The 18,293-nt window shown below is 38.1% G+C and overlaps 1 protein-coding gene across 4 annotated transcripts; it reads left to right on the top strand.

Annotated features, from left to right (window-relative positions):
* Positions 1-888: 888 nt before the first annotated feature.
* Positions 889-18,250, top strand: pfkfb4b (6-phosphofructo-2-kinase/fructose-2,6-biphosphatase 4b). Of its 4 annotated transcripts, none has more exons than XM_059328999.1 (14): positions 889-1,033; positions 9,389-9,505; positions 9,606-9,702; positions 10,696-10,762; positions 10,859-10,933; positions 11,025-11,081; positions 12,131-12,252; positions 12,325-12,532; positions 12,647-12,793; positions 12,871-12,975; positions 13,079-13,208; positions 14,610-14,672; positions 15,191-15,255; positions 17,164-18,250. In XM_059328999.1, exons 1-14 carry the CDS (start codon positions 991-993, stop codon positions 17,221-17,223), a joined length of 1,356 nt encoding a protein of 451 aa, XP_059184982.1. In that variant the 5' UTR covers positions 889-990; the 3' UTR covers positions 17,224-18,250. The 4 variants fall into 4 exon arrangements, with proteins under 4 accessions (XP_059184982.1, XP_059184980.1, XP_059184979.1 ...); XM_059328996.1 differs by lacking the exon at positions 889-1,033 and adding an exon at positions 7,761-7,931; XM_059328997.1 differs by having other exon boundaries at positions 15,191-18,250.
* Positions 18,251-18,293: the final 43 nt, after the last annotated feature.

Raw genomic sequence — 18,293 nt, forward strand, 5'->3', positions numbered from 1 at the left:
CCCACTCATCTACAAAAAGGAAACTTTATTATTTAAACAACAATAACAATAACAATTAAAACAACAACAACAACAACAACAACTACAACAACAACATGGTATCTCTCTTTTTCTACTACTACCAAGATCCTGCTCCTCACATTCAAAGCCCTCCACAACCTTGCACCATCATACCTCACTGAGCTCCTTTAAACCTACACACCTTGCTGTACACTCAGGACCTTCTCTGTTTCACTCCTCTCCACCCCTTCCGCCCATTTAGCCACAATGGGACTAAGATCTTTTAGTTGCTCTGCCCCTTGACTCTGGAACAATCTCCCTCAGTACATCCTCTCTCTAACAACACTGTCAACCTTCAAGTCACATCTCAAAACGCACCTGTTTAGACTGGCCTACCCCTAATATATTCATAATTTTATTAATGTTGCCAACTTTTCTCTGTTCTATTTTAGTGTTGTTTATTATTACTGCCATTGTTGTTTTTATTATTGTTCTTATTTGTAATTGTTTTACTGCTGTTTATTATTACTGCCATTGATGTTTCATTATTATGGTTTTATTTTTAATTGTTTATTGTAAGGTGACCTTGAAAAGGCGCCTATAAATAAAATGCATTATTATTATTATTATTATTATTATTATTATTATTGCATTATCTCATTGCAATGAATTAAATTAGGCTACTTAAAAATAACACCAACCATGTGTGGTCCAGATGCAGCTGCATGCATATATGAGTATTTATGGTTCATACACAAAAAGGGTCTTAAAACACATGAATACAGGCGTGTTGAGGTAAAGATGGAGGTACATTAACACAGCTGAACAATAACATGTGCTTGTATGCGCGTGCGTGCGCGATAAGAAGCGCGCGGCTCTGTCAGCAGCAGCGCTCACACTTCATTCATTGCTGCTCGTCCTGCTGCTGCTGCTGCTGCAGGGACTCACAGCGCTCAGCACGCTGGGAAGAAGACGCTTTAAACCGGGACTATGAGGGGCTCTTGCCGCCCGAGAAACACGCGGGACAGGGCAGGTAGGCTGCGACCTCCTGCTGAGTTCTCACTTTTCTGCTTCTTATATGTGTATGTTTATTTTGAGACTTGCCAGTGGACATTGTGTGCAGTGAGTGCTACAGCTGAGCAGCTGGTGTACCGAGCGGATGAAGTAAACAAGTCTGTGTGTCACGTAGGCATGCTCCAGAGCTGACAGGGGGAAGCGGAACAGGCTGCGACACACAGCCATGAAATGTGGGAAAGACTGGCTTATTCAAGCATTTAGTAGGCAAAGGAGTAGTTTGCATAATGATGCTAAAATTCTGTAGTAGCTATCATTTTTCGGTGTGCTGCTAAGCCTGTCTGCAGCTGCTGGTTAGCCTGTAAGCTAGCTGGTGGATTGACAGCTATGAGAGAATGTAAACACGACAGTTTGTATCAAAAAATAATCATGTAACTTATTATAATGTTGTGTCAAAGACCCCTCGAACAGATCTGACAGATTGCCCTGGGAATCATGAATGTTGGAGACATTTCTAGAGTTAGTTACTGGCTGTGTGGCAGGAGGAGGGAGAGTAAAACTTATGAACAGATGGTTCATCTTTGCATATCCTGACCTCAAGCTACTGTTGCCCTACACCTGTCCCTGCAGGACTTCAAACGTTATCATTGGGCATCAGAAATTTAGGAACTGGGTATAAATAAAATACCACAACAGTTTTGTTTTGCTTGTTAATGTTTTGTTGTTGTTCCTGTAGTGATTCTTGTAGCCACAAACTTTGTGCTTCACAAAGCTTGATTTTAATCGATTGTAAACAGGGCTTGAATTAATTGACAATTTTTAAATTAATCAACTATTTTAATAATCTGTTTGAGTACACAGATTAATGGAAATAATGGTGAGTTGCAGCCTTAATTCTAAGTAGTGGATGGGACAGATGGAGACAAGATTTCAGTGTACCTGTACCAACAGGTGCTGTGTTGTGTTAAAGGCACCTGATTGTTGCTGTAAACATTTCAGCCTGAACTTCTTTGTGTTATTGTGTTGCATGCTGTCGAGCATAGCCTACTATATTTTGAGCTTCCTTGATAAATTCCTCACACTCTACAAAAGATCATATGAATGACATCTGAAGCAATGCTAATGCTATGGCCTATATAATCCATTGACTCAGTTTTGTTATTATAAGAATAGGCTATTGCATAACTCTACTCATGAAGCCTGGTGGGCCTGTTTTACATTGTGTGGCTGTGCTGTAGCGTTGACATGCAGAGATGACAAATTCTTAACAAGTCTCTGATAGACTTTGTATCTGGAGCGAAAGATTCACTGCTGCTGTGTGTACAAATATGGTCAGAGTGGATTAAATGCCTGCAGCCCAGGCTGTTGGAGCAGATGCACGAGGGATGAACAGATCTCGGGCTGTGCTGGTGTGGAGGAGATGTGCTCTGTCAACTCACAGAGAGGCGAGGCAAAACAGGAAAAACATGCTATGAAGTATGATACTTGCACTTTTGTGATGGCTAGCCTAGTTATTTTAAGAACAGCTCCTTTGTATTATAACTGTACCGTATGATGGTTATGTGCATGTTAACTTTCCCCTGCAACAGTGAGGTAAATGATGTTAAGAATACACTGGATGTGAGTGCATTGGGTTAGCTTTGTTTCTAGGTTACCCACATAGCCTCTGTGTGCTTATGACTGCAGACGGAGAGAATATGCTTCAGTGGCTGCAGCAGACTCAACACAGACTATATCCCTACATGCACTCCACAGCGGCTCTCAGGATATACCCTTTTATTCCCACCTCTCTCTTTTTATTTATTTTTCTCTATTTAGCCTAAATAATCCTTATTGTCTCTGTTTTGTTTCTCCATAAAATCCCTGCTCTGAATAATCACAATAAATAACTCCCTCTCATCCTCGTTCACGGGCTCGCTCGCTGGCTCACTGCGCCTCCCTCCCTCCCTGTGTCTGCTCTCTATCTAGGGGAAAGTTCACCCGCTCACTCAGAATCTCATTATAGGCTTCAGGCAGAGCTGCAGCCTCCGTGCGTGTGTGTGTAACGCCTATGCAGTCATCATACGCCTGATCTTGCTGATGTTTTGCATCTGGTAGCATTCAAGTGCAGTGTTAATGTTATTGTTTGTGTTTATGCTTGTAAATGCAGCAACATTTTTGTACAATGGAGACATTAATGCTGATGGTTCAGGCTCAAATGGAACAACCTCTTCTGTCGTCCTCTGTCGCATGTAACACAATAGAACGCTAAATAACTGCAAACATTTGATAATCAAGTAATCGTTTAAATCGTTTGTTAAGCAAAAATGTTAAAGATTTTCTGTTTGCAGTTTCTCCAGTGTGGGTGTTTACTGTTATTCTTTTGCTCGTATCAGTGTAGAAACAAATATTTTTGTGTTTCGTACAAAACCGGCTATTTTTAGGAGTCACCTTGCGCTGAATGTCAATGCCCTCCCTTGTCCTCATAATGTCTATTCTGAGTCTGTTTTTTATGGTTTGGGATACACGTCATAGGATCACTGTGTATGTTCTTCTTCCCCAAACTGTTACCAAAACTGGGTTAATGGTTTTCGAGGCTTGGTGCAGAGAAAGCTGACTGCAGCACAGAGTCCTGACCTGAAACCCATCCAACATATTTAAGATGGTGTTAAATGTTGACTGCAAGCCAGGCCTTACTGCCCGACATCAGTGACTGTCAAATCACTGTGGTCAAGTTCCAAAATCTTGTACAAAGCCTTTCCAAGAGTGGAGGCTGTTACAGCTGCAAAATGCTACATCTTACTGCAGTTATCCATCATGTATTGTGGTCTAATGTTGGCTTTGGAGAGTAGGAGGTCAGCAGATGCAAAAACAAGGTCCTGCAGCCTGTTGCACCAGCTACAACTCATTTCTCTCTAAATGTATGGTGTATTGTTTTAGTGATTGGGAGCCTGTATGACGTTGTGTCATCAGCTAATGCTGGTACTAACTGGCCAGCTTGGTTAGCATGGGCCGACTCCCGAGTCCATCAGTGTAGCCGAAAACTAAATGCAACATTTTTGAGCAACTAAAATGTTATAGTGAGGCTCTTTGATTCATTTTTCTAATGACTTTGTCACAAGCAGGTTTCTTTTTGCAACCAGTGGTGTCTTCCTCTGCTGGTCATTAGAAAGAATGCAGGCTTCTCATTGGCTTCACTTTTAAGGGCCGTAGCCTGTTGCTTGCATAAAGCAAACACATAATGGTAGCATACACTGTCAAACTGTTATAAAATAAGGAGTTAATTCAAAAGCTATCCAGCTATATTTGCTTGGCAATCTGGCAAAGAGGCTACATATATAATTCCTGCTTCTGTGAAATTTTATGTGTATGACCTCAATTTTTGATGTTTGTAAACACCCCCCAATTAAATTGTTTGTCTCCTGCAAGCCGGTAGGTAATCTTCTATAACACCAACTCTGCATGTGGAAGAAGAAAGTGCAAGTATAAATCAAAGTCATCATAAATGATCAAGGGGTGTAATCTATTACAGTGAACATGATGCAGATGCAAAACAGCTGGTATTGTAATTGCTCCTCCTCATCCTATAAGTTGTAACTTATACCTACAGTGGGACCATTTAAAGTAGGGCAACCCTTAAAATGTTAGAAGCCCGTTGACTAGATGAACTCTAGCCTAAATCGCTTTAAAGTTATAGACTCAGTATTATGTTTTTTATGCACAGCGTGTTTTCGGCTGCACAGTTAATACAGGCTCCACACATGATACTGTAAACACTTCATGCAAAAGGGACTTTAACCCTGCAAAACACTGCCACTGTTCATATTAGAAATAATAATCAGCATTTTTCATCTATAAAAGACATCATTCAGCATATGATATCTGAGGTGCTAAATTTCTAAAAATAATAATAATAAAGAGGACAGAGAGAAAGTGGTCACAAGCTAACTAGCAGGGATGTGACAGGTGGTTAATAAAAGCTGCACTCTACCTTATATGACACACATTTTGTAGCAGTGTTTACAATAATTACATAAGTAACTTTACTAACTTAAAAAGCTTTTGTTGTTGTTGTTGACCTCCAGCCCACATCAGACATCTGTTAAATGTAACTTTTGTCACTCTTTATAAGTGCTCTGCTGGTTAAAGTAAATTAAATTAAACATTTTGAATGTTGTAGTCATTGTATAAGTAATTTAAATACTTATTTAGGTACTTCTTCATTGTCTTACTCACTCAAAAAGTAGGTGCTGTCTTCATTATTTTATTTATATTTTATTAATGCTTAATACCAGATATTTTTTGTTTATTTCAACACTGTATTACCTGCTGTCATGTGTGCTCCCTCAACAGCTTGACTGTAACTTTCTTAAACTGTCCACCTGACAGCTTTTAATCAGTGAGTGCATCAGCGTGTGTCTCTGTGTGTGTTTCTGATGGGATTAGTCCTACTGACTTGCTGACTGTGTCCTCTGAACTCTCGGTGTGTTTACTATCACAGTAGGTGCTGACTTGACAGCACAAGATGTGAGTCAGAAACATTGTGTCAACTACATTGTCTACTTCATTCAAACTAAAACTTGTGACCTTTAAAAGTGAGTATGCATCGCCACCTGGTGTTACAACAATGACACTACACCAAGTCTCATCAGGCTGAGAACAAAGACAATGTGGAACATACTTGCTGATAAGTTTTGTGCAAAGCTGCTGTACTGGACTTCTTCTTTTTGTCTCAGGCAAGACGTTGCTTTAGTCACACAGGTTTCCATCAAAATTAACAACATGAGGTTCAAAGAATGTATTTATGCTGTATATGAATCTGAGACCTTGAGGAAGACTTAAGTGTGATGGAGAGAAATAATTGATCCTAATTAGTCAAATAACCAATTAGATGAGCTGCAGAAATTGTGTTGACAATAGTTTTAAGCCCTTTATTGAGCATGTGCTTATCTGATACTCTCACGGTGAAGATCAGCTGCTTTTCTTTGTTTTTTATATCATTGCAAACTGAATATGTTTGGGTTTTGGACTGTTGGTCAACAAGCAATTTGGAGATATCATCTTTGGCTGTGGAAACTTGTCATAGGCTGCAACTAAACACCCATTTTCATTGGTCTGCTAATTATTTTCGCGACTAATTCATTGTTTTTTGAAAATGTCAGAAAATAGTGAACTGCACAATGCTCATTATAATTTCTCTTCAAATTACTTGCTTTGTCCAAACAGTCAAAACCCCAAAGATGTTACATTTACAACAATGTTAAACAAAAAAAGCAGGAAATTGTCAACATTTAGGAAGATGACGCCAGTGTTTCTACTTGAATAATGATGAAAACAAATAATTTATTATCAAAATCACTGTACATTTGTTTCCTACAGATAGCAGGTTAGTCAACTTGGGACATTTATTTTATTATACAGACAATAATAAGCAGATCGATGAAAATAGTCATTGCTGGGGTTCTAAAGTGGTTGTTTGGCCAATAGAGTCAACTGTTGTGTGGCTGACTTTCTCTAAAAATGACAATAAATACATTATATAAATATATTATTAGAAATAACAATAAATAGTGATGATAATAACAATTATAATAATAGTAATACTACTACTAGTACTGCTACTAATAATAGGCCTAATAATTGCTTGGAATTTTAACATTTTTATGTTTTGTTTTTTCCCTAGCTAGTAGCAGCTTATTGAAATCCTTTTTTTTGACAAAATATCCAGATTATCTGATCTAAGTTGTTGATGACTTTTAGCACAGAAGGCTGTGTGATGTCGGCTTTGTGGGGCACGTGACTGGGTCGTGTAAAACTGCGATAGTTTTCGTGAGGATGTTTATCTGAGCTCCAGTATATATGTCTATGGCTCCCAGCAGCTGCACGCCCTCCGTGTCCCCGACCCGCCTCTCCCATTGGCTGCTGAGCCTCTTGTCTCTCCTGTGATTGGTTGCCTTCTCCGCTGCATTCACTGCCCATGAGTCCTGCATGTGAACAGCTCAGCGTTGTTTTTCTTCCAACATCTGCTTTTCTCCGCTCCTCTTGCGCACTCCCCGCGTTATTACGGCAACATTTAAAAAGGTGGTTTCATAGAAAGAAGAATTTGGACGTCTGCCTACAGCCTGGAGATATTTCTGAGAAGGACTTAAGGAATTGTTTTCGTTGCATTTTCACTAGGTTATAGAAAGTTCAGTAAAGCATCACTAGAATGGCCAAAATACTTGAATGTACATTAAAACATTAAGTACATTTGTTTACATCATGTTTGACAGAGAAAAGGAACCTTTTATTTGTGAATCAAGCAATATTTTTAACACTTTATATTGACCATTTAAACAAATTTCTGCGCTAGTAAATAGACTTTGAGTTAGTATTATTCGGTCAAATATACTTATATTTATATTTTGAACACATATGTCATAGTATGACATATATGACACATCTTGGCATACATATATATATATATATATATATATATATATATATATATATGCATGTGTGTGTGTGTGTGTGTGTGTCTGGGGTTAAACTGGCAGATGAATTAAGTAAAAAAAAAAATAAAGAAAATACAAATTGAGGCAGTTACCAGAGGTTAAAATATCACGAGGAAGGTGCTGGTTAAGCAAAGTCACATCCTGTACCAGGCTCTTTGTTTTTGCTCCTTTAACTCCGTGCACTCCGTCTCCAGTCTTTACGGTAATGAAAAACTGCTGTTTCTCAGCTGATATGTGACATCCACCCCTCCTGCAGCCTGCAGAGTCAGTCTGCTTCAGCTACAGCCCACCGCCTCAGCTTTACATTAGGAGGCTACCGTCAGTGATGCAGGATGTTGGACAACGAGGAGTTCATGTTGGAGAATTCCCCGCGGGAGCTCACCCAGAACCCGCTCAAGAAGATCTGGATGCCGTGCAGAAACGGGCACATTGCTCAGAGACGGGGTAAGATGCAGCTGACCGGCAAGTGCCGCAAAGGATGAGACTGGGACGTGATGAGGGGCATCTGCTAATATTCTTTCCTCCTTGTTTTCCACAATATTTTTTATTTTATCCATGTGTTCCTGGATTTTGGGCGTGAAGATATCCCGTTATGTGACGTTTTCACGCGTTTTTCTTTAGGTATTGCGCACCAGTAAAGTGCTGACTATTTGTGCCTGGCAGTGTTGCATCAGCTTGTCTGGTTCACTTTCTCCTCTGATACCACAGGCATGGATGCACATCTGAATCGCGTCTGGGGGGAATAATTGCGAGCTCGCTGGGTTTGATTTGGCCATTTGACACACACATGACTTGTGTGCATCAATTTTCTCCACTCAGCCGGCATGTCTGATGGGTGTTGACCGGTCAGTGTGGATGCGAGTCAGGCTGGGGCGCTCTCTGCAGGTCGGCTTGTTTTGCTGAGTCAACCTCAACAGTTTCTTTCTTCTGGGAAAAAAAGGAGTCCAGTCCTGCATCCGGCCACTAAACTTAATCTCAAAGCATGTCCCTAGTATGCATTACTTACTGCAAGAGTCTCTTCTGAAATCAATCCTAAATCCTTTGTCCTATACGGTCTGTGAGGGGGTGTCAGTGAAAATGAGGAGGGATATCTGCAGAAGTGCTCAAGGTTGTGGCTAGTTTTGTTTTGTTTTTTAACATTTTTGAGCCATTAGTTTTAAACCAAGGTCTTCAAAATATTTTTATATGATTTAAAGAAAATAATAAAGAATGAAAGGAAGGTTAAATAATTTGTTCACAGAATCTAAAATACCAGAATTGCTTCTGTGTGTGACCGAGGAAGGAGAAGAAGAAAAAATGTAGACAAGAGAATTACATTTCTTAAACGAAACATCCTCAATGTTCAGAAATACCGCTTCCAGATTTCCCTATTCTTGGGCGCCAGGTAGGCGTGCTTTACAACCTGACCTTTATTGTTCTGCAACGTGGTGTTGTCTTTAATTAAACCAGATTTTTTTTTTTAAGTACCAGAGAGTTGAATAATTAAATTCTTATATTCAGCTGTTTTTTGTCATCCATTTTTCTTTCCTATTCTCGTGAAGAGTAAGTCTCAAGCCCTGATAGGACATTCATCTAAAATGCTGATGAGATGCTTCAGCTTGTAGAGAATCATGTGGCTAGTTGAGTGTTGCTTTTGTTGTGTTAATGATCTCTCCGTCTCTGGCGGGTGATATTCTGTCGTAATGTGTGTCACTGTCACACAGAGCAAGTGGAAATCTTTTCTCACTGTCTGGTGTAATTATGAGCAACCTTCAATAATAATTAAACTCTTAACTGAATAGAACAGTGTTGACAAGTTTAGTTTAGTGTGTGAAACTTAGTTAAGTCTATTAAAAGTATGTTTCCCTTCTCTTTCTCTCTCTCTCTCTCTCTCTCTCTCTCTCTCTCTCTCTGTCACACAGTGTGTATGACAAACTGCCCGACCCTCATCGTGACTGTTGGACTTCCAGCTCGAGGGAAGACTTACATATCAAAGAAGCTCACACGCTACTTAAACTGGATCGGTGTGCCAACGAAAGGTACCAGCTACACTCATGTCACATATACTGTATATTACTTAACAGTAGAAACCAGCTGTACTCGCCTCTTTAATAATACAAAATGTTTTCTTTGTCACAGAGTTTAACGTTGGCCAGTACCGCAGGGAGTGTCTGAAGATTTACAAGTCCTTTGAGTTCTTCCGTCCAGATAATGAAGAGGGCTTAAAAATCAGACGGTGGGTCTACAGTGATCGGCCAACCACGAGCCGAGACGAGCCAACAGTCTGCAGGATTTCATTCTAACCAAAGACTTCACTAGAAAGGAGGAGGTCGTCTGTGAAGTCACCTGCTGGATGGAATGAAAACCTGCAGACTCTTGGCTCTCTACGGCACACGGTTGACCACTCTGATATTTACTTTATATTCAGTAGTTATATAATAATAACACAGCACTGTGTCCTACAGTCTCTGCATTATATGATCATAATTCACCGGCGCAAAAGCTGATAAGGCTGTGTTATTTTCTGTAGATCAGATAATAACAAGTTATATTTCTGTAAGTATGTAGACCATTTAAGAAAAAAATAGTAATTTTAGGATATAAATTAATTCTTTGGAAATAAAATCATAAGTGGAAATCAATCATATTACCCTAAGTGTTTGATCGCCCACCATATTTTGAGTTTACTTTCTGGTTCAGGTTTGACTTTGTGTGCACACATAGTGTTTTTTATTTATTTAATGTTATTATTATTTGAATCATTTTATATCAGTGAAAACACTTTTACCATTTTCTTTTTACCTTGAAGTTGTTGAGTGCAAGATGCCCTTCTCCAAAAAACACCTTTCTAATTATTCATTGTACTAAAATTTGCTTAAACATTTTTTAAATTCAAAGTTTTCTCATTGTTTTTCACGACAAATGTTTTTTTTCTTTCATTACTTATTTGTACTACCTACTATAAATATTTTACTCTTTCCATGACGATTTTTTTTGATTATTTCATTTTTATTGATGCAAAAAAACAAAAACAAAAAAAAAAACAAATGAGCAAAAAATAAAATAGAATACAAATCGTGATCACAAGAGATTTGTCATTATAAATTGTAAGTACCATATTTTTACAACACACACTGTCGACTGCCAAAATGAAAAGTTTGCAGTCGATGTAGCTCATTGTTAGCAGACGTGTCAGTCCACTGACTCTGTGCCTGCTGTGCTTCCACAGTCAGTGTGCCTTGGCAGCACTGAATGACGTTCGGCAGTATCTGAGTGTCGAGGGCGGACAGGTGGCGGTGAGTCCATAGTTCTACATAGTGAATGATCATAACATCCATACGTAAAATTAATGTTGGTGGTGCTAAAGCAGTGTTTTCTTCCTGCTGTTTCAGGTGTTTGATGCCACAAATACAACAAGAGAAAGAAGAGGAACCATTGTAAAGTTCGCTGAACAGAATGGCTTCAAGGTTTGTTAATAAAGGGAAAGGTGTTATTGAATGAATTCACTCACTTTGACCTGATGACCTCCAGGTTTTAAAGGTTGTCTTCTTCATGCAGGTGTTTTTTGTGGAGTCTGTGTGTGAGGACCCAGATGTCATTGCACAAAATATAGTGGTGAGTCTTTTTATTATTCAATCCTGTTTTAAAAAAAAAAACTTTCTCTACCTCACTCTTCCTTGCATATAGATATATTTATTTGACAATTATATTATATAAATAATCCTGTATTGCCTGAAGACGAGTTATCAATCACAAAATAAATAATGTCAAAGGACAATACTGACGTCCCTATTCATTCAGGTAATTCCAGTTGCGTATAAAAAAAAATTTCTAATCCGTTGAATCTAAAAAGGATCAAATCGGTTGAGCTGCCTCTCGTTGCATAATTTTGTCCCTGAAGCAATTAAAGTAGTTAGACAGACATTTGGAGACCTGATTATGAACAATGTTTAGGTTAGTTACTTTTTTCTTCAGCTGGAAACCAATTAAGTTGTTTGATTTTTTTGTAATGAACTTTTTATTGAAGTTTAACAAACAAATAATACAGACAGGGAGGGATCCATTCATTCAATCAGGGGGCCATCAGAAATTTACTCCCTAAGTTGTTGTTTTTTTTCCTTTTTTTTCTTCAGTAAATGAGTTGAAAAACAAGAACAAACAAACAAAACAAACACAAACACAACCACAGACCACCACGCTGACACCTCTCAACAGATAAGCACACCAAATCAACGACAACACTGCATTGTCACGGCAACCACCAACCCACAGACAACCAGTCAGTAAAAGGGCTCCAAGTGAGCATATATTGATCCAGTTTATCCAGTAGGGAGTACGTCACCCTCTCGTAGGCAGCTAACTGTGCCATTGTTGTAGTCAATTCTTTATAAGGAGGTCGCTGTTTTTTCCTCCAGTGTCTTAGTAGTATCCATTTTGCTGCAGTGAGAGCTAAAATAATCCATCTTTTTTCAAAACATGCTAAAACACCCAAACATGCTTTCGGGTGTTTTAGCTAACAGCTGTTTACCTTAAAATCTGTTGATATGAACATGGATGAAAAGGACTTTAAACAAACAAACTCAGTGTGGAAAAAAAGGCAGAAGACATATATAACTTCCTGTTTTCTCGGCTCACATCCTCTACCTGTGTTTCTCCTTTTGCAGCAAGTTAAGTTGGACAGTCCAGACTACATAGACTGCAACACAGAGGAGGCCATTGAGGACTTCATGAAGAGGATCAAGTGTTACGAGTCCTCCTACCAGCCTCTGGACGAGGTTCTGGACAGGTGAGGAAACAACACAACAGATTAGACGACCTTATTAAGATCGCAGGCTGCTAACTGACTCTCTGTTTTCAGGGATCTCTCCTACATAAAGATCATGGACGTAGGCTGCCGCTATCTGGTGAACCGCGTCCTCGACCACATCCAAAGCCGGATCGTCTACTACCTGATGAACATCCACATCACGCCACGCTCTATCTACCTGTGTCGCCATGGGGAGAGCGACCTCAACATTAAGGGACGCATCGGAGGAGACTCTGGCTTGTCTGCCAGAGGAAAAGAGGTGTGTGTTTTGTGTCATGTGTGAGGTTAAATACCGTCTAAAAGATATGTCAGTGTGGTTGTTGAAGAGAAAGTATTGTTTTCATTGGTTGTTTTTGGTCTTTGTATGATCTAGTTTGCCAAAAGTCTGGGGAAATTCATCCAGGAGCAGAAAATCAAAGATCTAAAAGTGTGGACCAGTCAGATGAAGAGGACGATCCAGACAGCAGAGTGCCTGGGAGTGCCGTACGAACAGTGGAAATCCCTCAACGAAATAGATGCTGTATGCTGATTCTTGTATTCACCCTTATTTTAAGCGTCTTTTTACTTAAGTTTAACACATCTTCTCCCCTTTTTAAGGGTGTGTGTGAGGAAATGATGTACGAGGAGATCCAAGAACATTTCCCTCTGGAGTTTGCACTGAGAGACCAAGACAAGTACCGCTACCGCTATCCGAAAGGCGAGGTGAGATTCTTCTCAGTGTCTCCTCGTCCTACTTTAGAGGTGAATGTGTTTGTTTGTGTCCTGTCAACTGTTTGTTTCTGATGGGTCCGTGATTCTCTGTCAGTCTTATGAAGACCTGGTGCAGCGACTGGAGCCTGTGATCATGGAGCTGGAGAGACAGGAGAACATTCTGGTGGTTTGTCATCAGGCCGTCATGCGTTGTCTTCTTGCATATTTCCTGGACAAGACTGCAGGTATGGAGGACTTACAGAAGATGCTATTGACAACATGGTTAAATGTATGAACGTTTTAGGATTGTTTTGCTGATTTATGATTTACAGTCATGGAAAAAATGATTAGACCACCTTGTTTTCTTCAATTTCTTGTTAATTTAACGCCTGGTACAACTAAAGGTACATTTGTTTGGACAAATATAATGATAACAACAAAAATAGCTTATACAAGTTTAATTTAAGAGCTGATATCTAGCCATTTTCCATGTTTTTCTTGATAATGATTTTGTTTATTATCAACAAAACCATGGAAAATGTCTAGATATCAGCTCTTAAATTGAACTCATATGAGCTATTTTAGTTGTTAACATTATGTGTCCAAACAAATTGAAGAAAACAAGGATGGTCTAATAATTTTTTTCATGACTGTATATACATCAGGCTAGTTGAAAAGAAATAGGATATGGCTAAATTGCAATATGTTCAAAAGTACAATAGTTTATTAGGGTCATTGAAGGTAAAAAAATAAAAAAATGAAGCTGGGAGGGAGGAAAAATAAAAACTTTCCGTGATTAAAATCATAAATTTCCAAGGGGAAAATAATGAAATACTCTCAGAATCAAGTGGCAAATTTACGAGAAAAGAACTTGAATATTCTCTGATATTATAAAGTCATACATTTGTGTGAGGAGCAGCATGGCTTCACTTTGCAAGGTTGGATAAACATCATCACATGATTGGCGCCGTGTATCATGCCTACAGTGGATGAGCTAATCAAGTTATACTTTGAAAATGGATTTAGAAAGAGAGAAATACTCATGAATTTAGCTAAGAACCACTATAGTATAAGCTTCTGGACTTTAATACTCCAGTCCATAAAAGCATCAGCACATTACTTCTTCATTCTACTTCTTCATGACGTCACAATACAAAATCGAAGCAACGTCGAGCCGTTGAATTTTTTTGAAGTTTTGGACAAAAAAAATGAAAGCCACAGGTATAAGCTCTCAAATACTTTTTGAATTTCATTTCTGTCTGCTACAGAGGCTGAAAAATGTTCTGTTGAATTTCCAGAAAAACTTCAGGTTTTAGGGGGTTCTTTCAAAATCGTTCAAAAATGTAATATTACAAAAGACCAATTTTAAAAAGTATGTTTAATATTGGCCTCTGAAAAGTATGTCCATCTATATATGCACTCTATACTTGGTTGGGGCTATTTGACTTGAACTACTGGAAATGGACGTATCCATGATACCTGTACAACGCATATGGGCTACATCTACGGGAAATTAAAAGGGGTAAAATTCATACTTAAATGACGAAATCATGACTTTATAATCTCAGAATATATATTTATTAAAAGTAAATTTACCACTTTAATCTCCAAAAGCACTACTGACCCTGAAACTTGTGTCTCCACAGATGAGTTGCCTTACCTTAAGTGCCCTTTGCACACAGTGTTGAAGTTGACCCCCATGGCTTACGGTGAGTTCTGTAATGTTATAGACTCATATTGACATATAATACTGACAATTATTTTTCTGTGTTAAGTTACCCAAAAACGCATCCATGTTTTTTGGCATCAATTTGTCTGAAACATAAAACCATATCTTGACTTGTTTTATTTTAGTCTTGTTTACAGTCCAATATACAGTCATGGAAAAAATATTAGACCACCCTTTTTTTCTTCAATTTCTTGTTCATTTTAATGCCTGGTACAACTAAACATACATCTGATTGGACAAATATAATGATAACAACAAAAAATAGCTCATGAGAGTTAAATTTAAGAGCTGATATCTAGCCATTTTCCATGGTTTTCTTGATAATAACCAAAATCATTAACAAGAAAATCATGCAGATTTGCTGAATATCACCTCTTAAATTAAATTCTTATGACCTATTTTTTTTTTTTTTTTACATTTTACAATAAAAAGATGATTTGGGCAAGTCATCTCCTTGTGGTCTAACTATTAATCCTTGCTTTGTTTTCTCCTTCTCAGGATGTAAAGTGGAGTCTGTCTATTTAGGCGTGGACTCAGTGAACACACACAGAGACAGACCAGAGGTAGGTATCCAAGGCAGCACTCAGAAATGTCTCTCTGGAGACAACAAAGACAACTCGAATCCGCTTCAGGTCTGATTCGCCTCACTGCGCTCTCCATCCAGCTCGTCTGTGACCGGGGACTCCATCAGGAGAATGTCTCGCAGTAGACTCTTGCTCTGTAAAAGCTGTGTGTGGCTTTCCTTGATGAGTTCTGGAGAAACTCGCTGTGTGTCTTCCATCATATTTAGTCTGCCTCTGAGGCAGGTATAGCAGTCTGCGCTGATCCGTCCCTTTCTTCTTATAGCATAGAGAAGGTAAATGTTTGACACATGGCAGAGGAAACCCTGTTCAGTCTCCGTCCTCCAGTGATCCCTGACAGCAATCAAGACAACTGTGACATCACTTATTACATTTACACTCCTACCTCCATCCTGTCAGCAATCACTTCTCTCATTTCATTTAAGTCGCTCGGTAAGAGCAGAAATGTTTTGTTTTTCCTACATTAACTCTGAGAGCTCGACACACTGTAGCGTTTTGTCTCTTTTCATGTGTTGTCTGAAGTTGCCAAGTGTGAAAACAACCAATTTTTTTTTTAAAGTGTTATTGTTTTTTTTCTCTATTTGCTTGACTTTTCAGTAGTTACAGTGTGTTGGTTTCTTAGGACCACCATATTTACTCTGTTTAACATCTCTGTAGGACCGGCATAACTGGAATCGTGTGTGTGTGTGTGTGTGTGTGTGTGTCATAAGTATAGAAGTACAAATGTTTGTGGTAGAATAAATGGTGAATGAAGAAGAGTACATGACAACAAGCTCATTACATAAATATTGTTTTTAATTGTGTTTAAATACCATGTATGATTTAACAGTTTTTTTTAAAAATACTGAATGATTCTGATGTATTCACAGGAATCCTGTTTTTATACTTATGTGTACAAGTGACAAATACATTTAACCTCAACATACATTTTTGCTGCATATTAATTTACGCACAACATAATTTTCATGCCAGTTTTTTATTGAACTTTGTCTCAGTGTTACTGTTTGTTTACTGCTGAAATGTGAAGGGTTCATCTGCAACGCCCACTGAAACTTTAATCTCAAGACATCCACTCAAATCAAGATGTTCACTGTTGGCTATAAAATCATCACTAATGCTTAATTTATTTCATTAAATGTTAATTTTTTTGAAGATTTTTTGTGTTCGTGAAGATTATTATAAATATAAAAATCCAATTTGAAAAGACAAAAAAATCACTCTTTCTCCTGTTACTTTTTTTGTGCTGAGCACATCAGTGAGCTGTTATTTTATCACTGACTATAATGTGTCTATAAGTATAGTTCTCTATGTGTCATATTAATGTGGGTTTATGTTGGACCTTGAATGATTTGTCTAAGTAATACAGTAAGTAACGTATAAATATTTAACAGTAAAATGCTGACTTCTGTATTACCTCTTAAAGGAGGCGTCAGTGACTCTAGAGAAAGACAACTATTTTAATATCAAGCTGGCAAGGTTATATCTTTATTTTATCTATGTTTTATTAATCTGTTCTTCATGGGCGAGCACGTAGAAGAAGGCGAGGAATAGCTCCATCTGAATTGCTGATATTGACATTTTTCAATTATTAAGTTACTTCTATAGACTGAACCATGAGCATGAATACTGTCAAATGTAAATCTACCTTTAAGAGATGTATTTTGACAAACTTTAATTTAAATACCACTATTACAGCATTCACAAGGGCATAAACTCTATGACTACCAGATGAAAGAGAAAAGAATTGTCTTAATTAAACTATAATCCATTTTTACTGTTGATAGAGATATGAATATTAAGGGATTACTCAACAAACAACAGTCAATTTGTTATCAGATAAGTAAAGCAGGATTATAATAACTCGGTCATTTCCTCTCATCACTGTTTCAGAATGTGAACGTGAAGCGCACTACAGAAGACGCTCTGCAGACGGTCCCAGCTCACCTCTAATCTCCTGCACTTCCTGTTCCAGCGGAGACCTCGTCCCACTTTCAGTTCGGACCTCTGAACTGCATCATGGGAGAAGTGCAGTTTAAATGCCCGGACTCAAACTGTAAAGCACTTTCACTTAATGTAATCCATTTTTATACGTCTGTTTTGTGAACTACACAGCAGCTCAACTCCCAGTGAGGAAAACTAAAGGAAAATGCCATTTTTTGTAAATGTGCTCTACTGTTGTTGTTGCAACGATAATACTCCCTTGACTTTCGGCACCTGTTCCCACGATTTTATGTTGTATCTACTGTATATTGTGCACTGTCTATACTGCCATATGCTTTTAGTGTTTCTGAAGATGTTTTTACTGTATAAAAAACAACTGTCATAACTCAAAAAAGAAAAAAAAACTGTGAAGAGACTTAAGTTGAGATAGTTTGAACAAAGTCCCTAACCCACTGACTGTTGAGCAGAAATATTGCCGAAGAAACAAGGGAACATTTTTTAAACTTTTTTTTCTTTGTTCATTGATAAATTATTTTTTTTTAAATGCAGCGTGTCTACTCTGCGTTAACGAAGATGAATCTTAAAACATTCCAGATGTTGAGATAAAAATATTTTTACCACAAAAGGATGAAAAAAGCATTGTAAATGCAACATATGTAGCTTATGTTCTGGAAATAAAAATCTCTTAAAAATCTTCATCTTTGCAAGGAAGAAAAAAGCTTTGACAAATCTTCAGTCACATGACTGTCATTGAAGCGGCAGTGTGTGATTGACCCATGATTATACCATTCAAATAAATGCCTGTAAGTTTGACATTATAAAGGTGCTGTACAAACTGTACACGCATGTTTAATGTAAGTTGTGTGTGTAAATCAGCATGTATTCTACGGTATGTCACTTTTTTGTACTCTGTACAATTTCTGTAATATTATACATTTGATATTGCATATTACTGTACTGAAAAAATACAAATTCCAAATGCCTTGTTTGTCTCCAGCTGTCAAAATCTCAATAAACCTTCATTGTTTGCTGTAAAGGCAGAGCTGCTGTTTGTGCTTCAAAACACAAATGGGAGGAAA

The sequence above is a fragment of the Centropristis striata genome, chromosome 3 (assembly GCF_030273125.1).
Source record: "Centropristis striata isolate RG_2023a ecotype Rhode Island chromosome 3, C.striata_1.0, whole genome shotgun sequence".
In the NCBI taxonomy this organism is placed as follows: Eukaryota; Metazoa; Chordata; class Actinopteri; order Perciformes; family Serranidae; genus Centropristis; species Centropristis striata.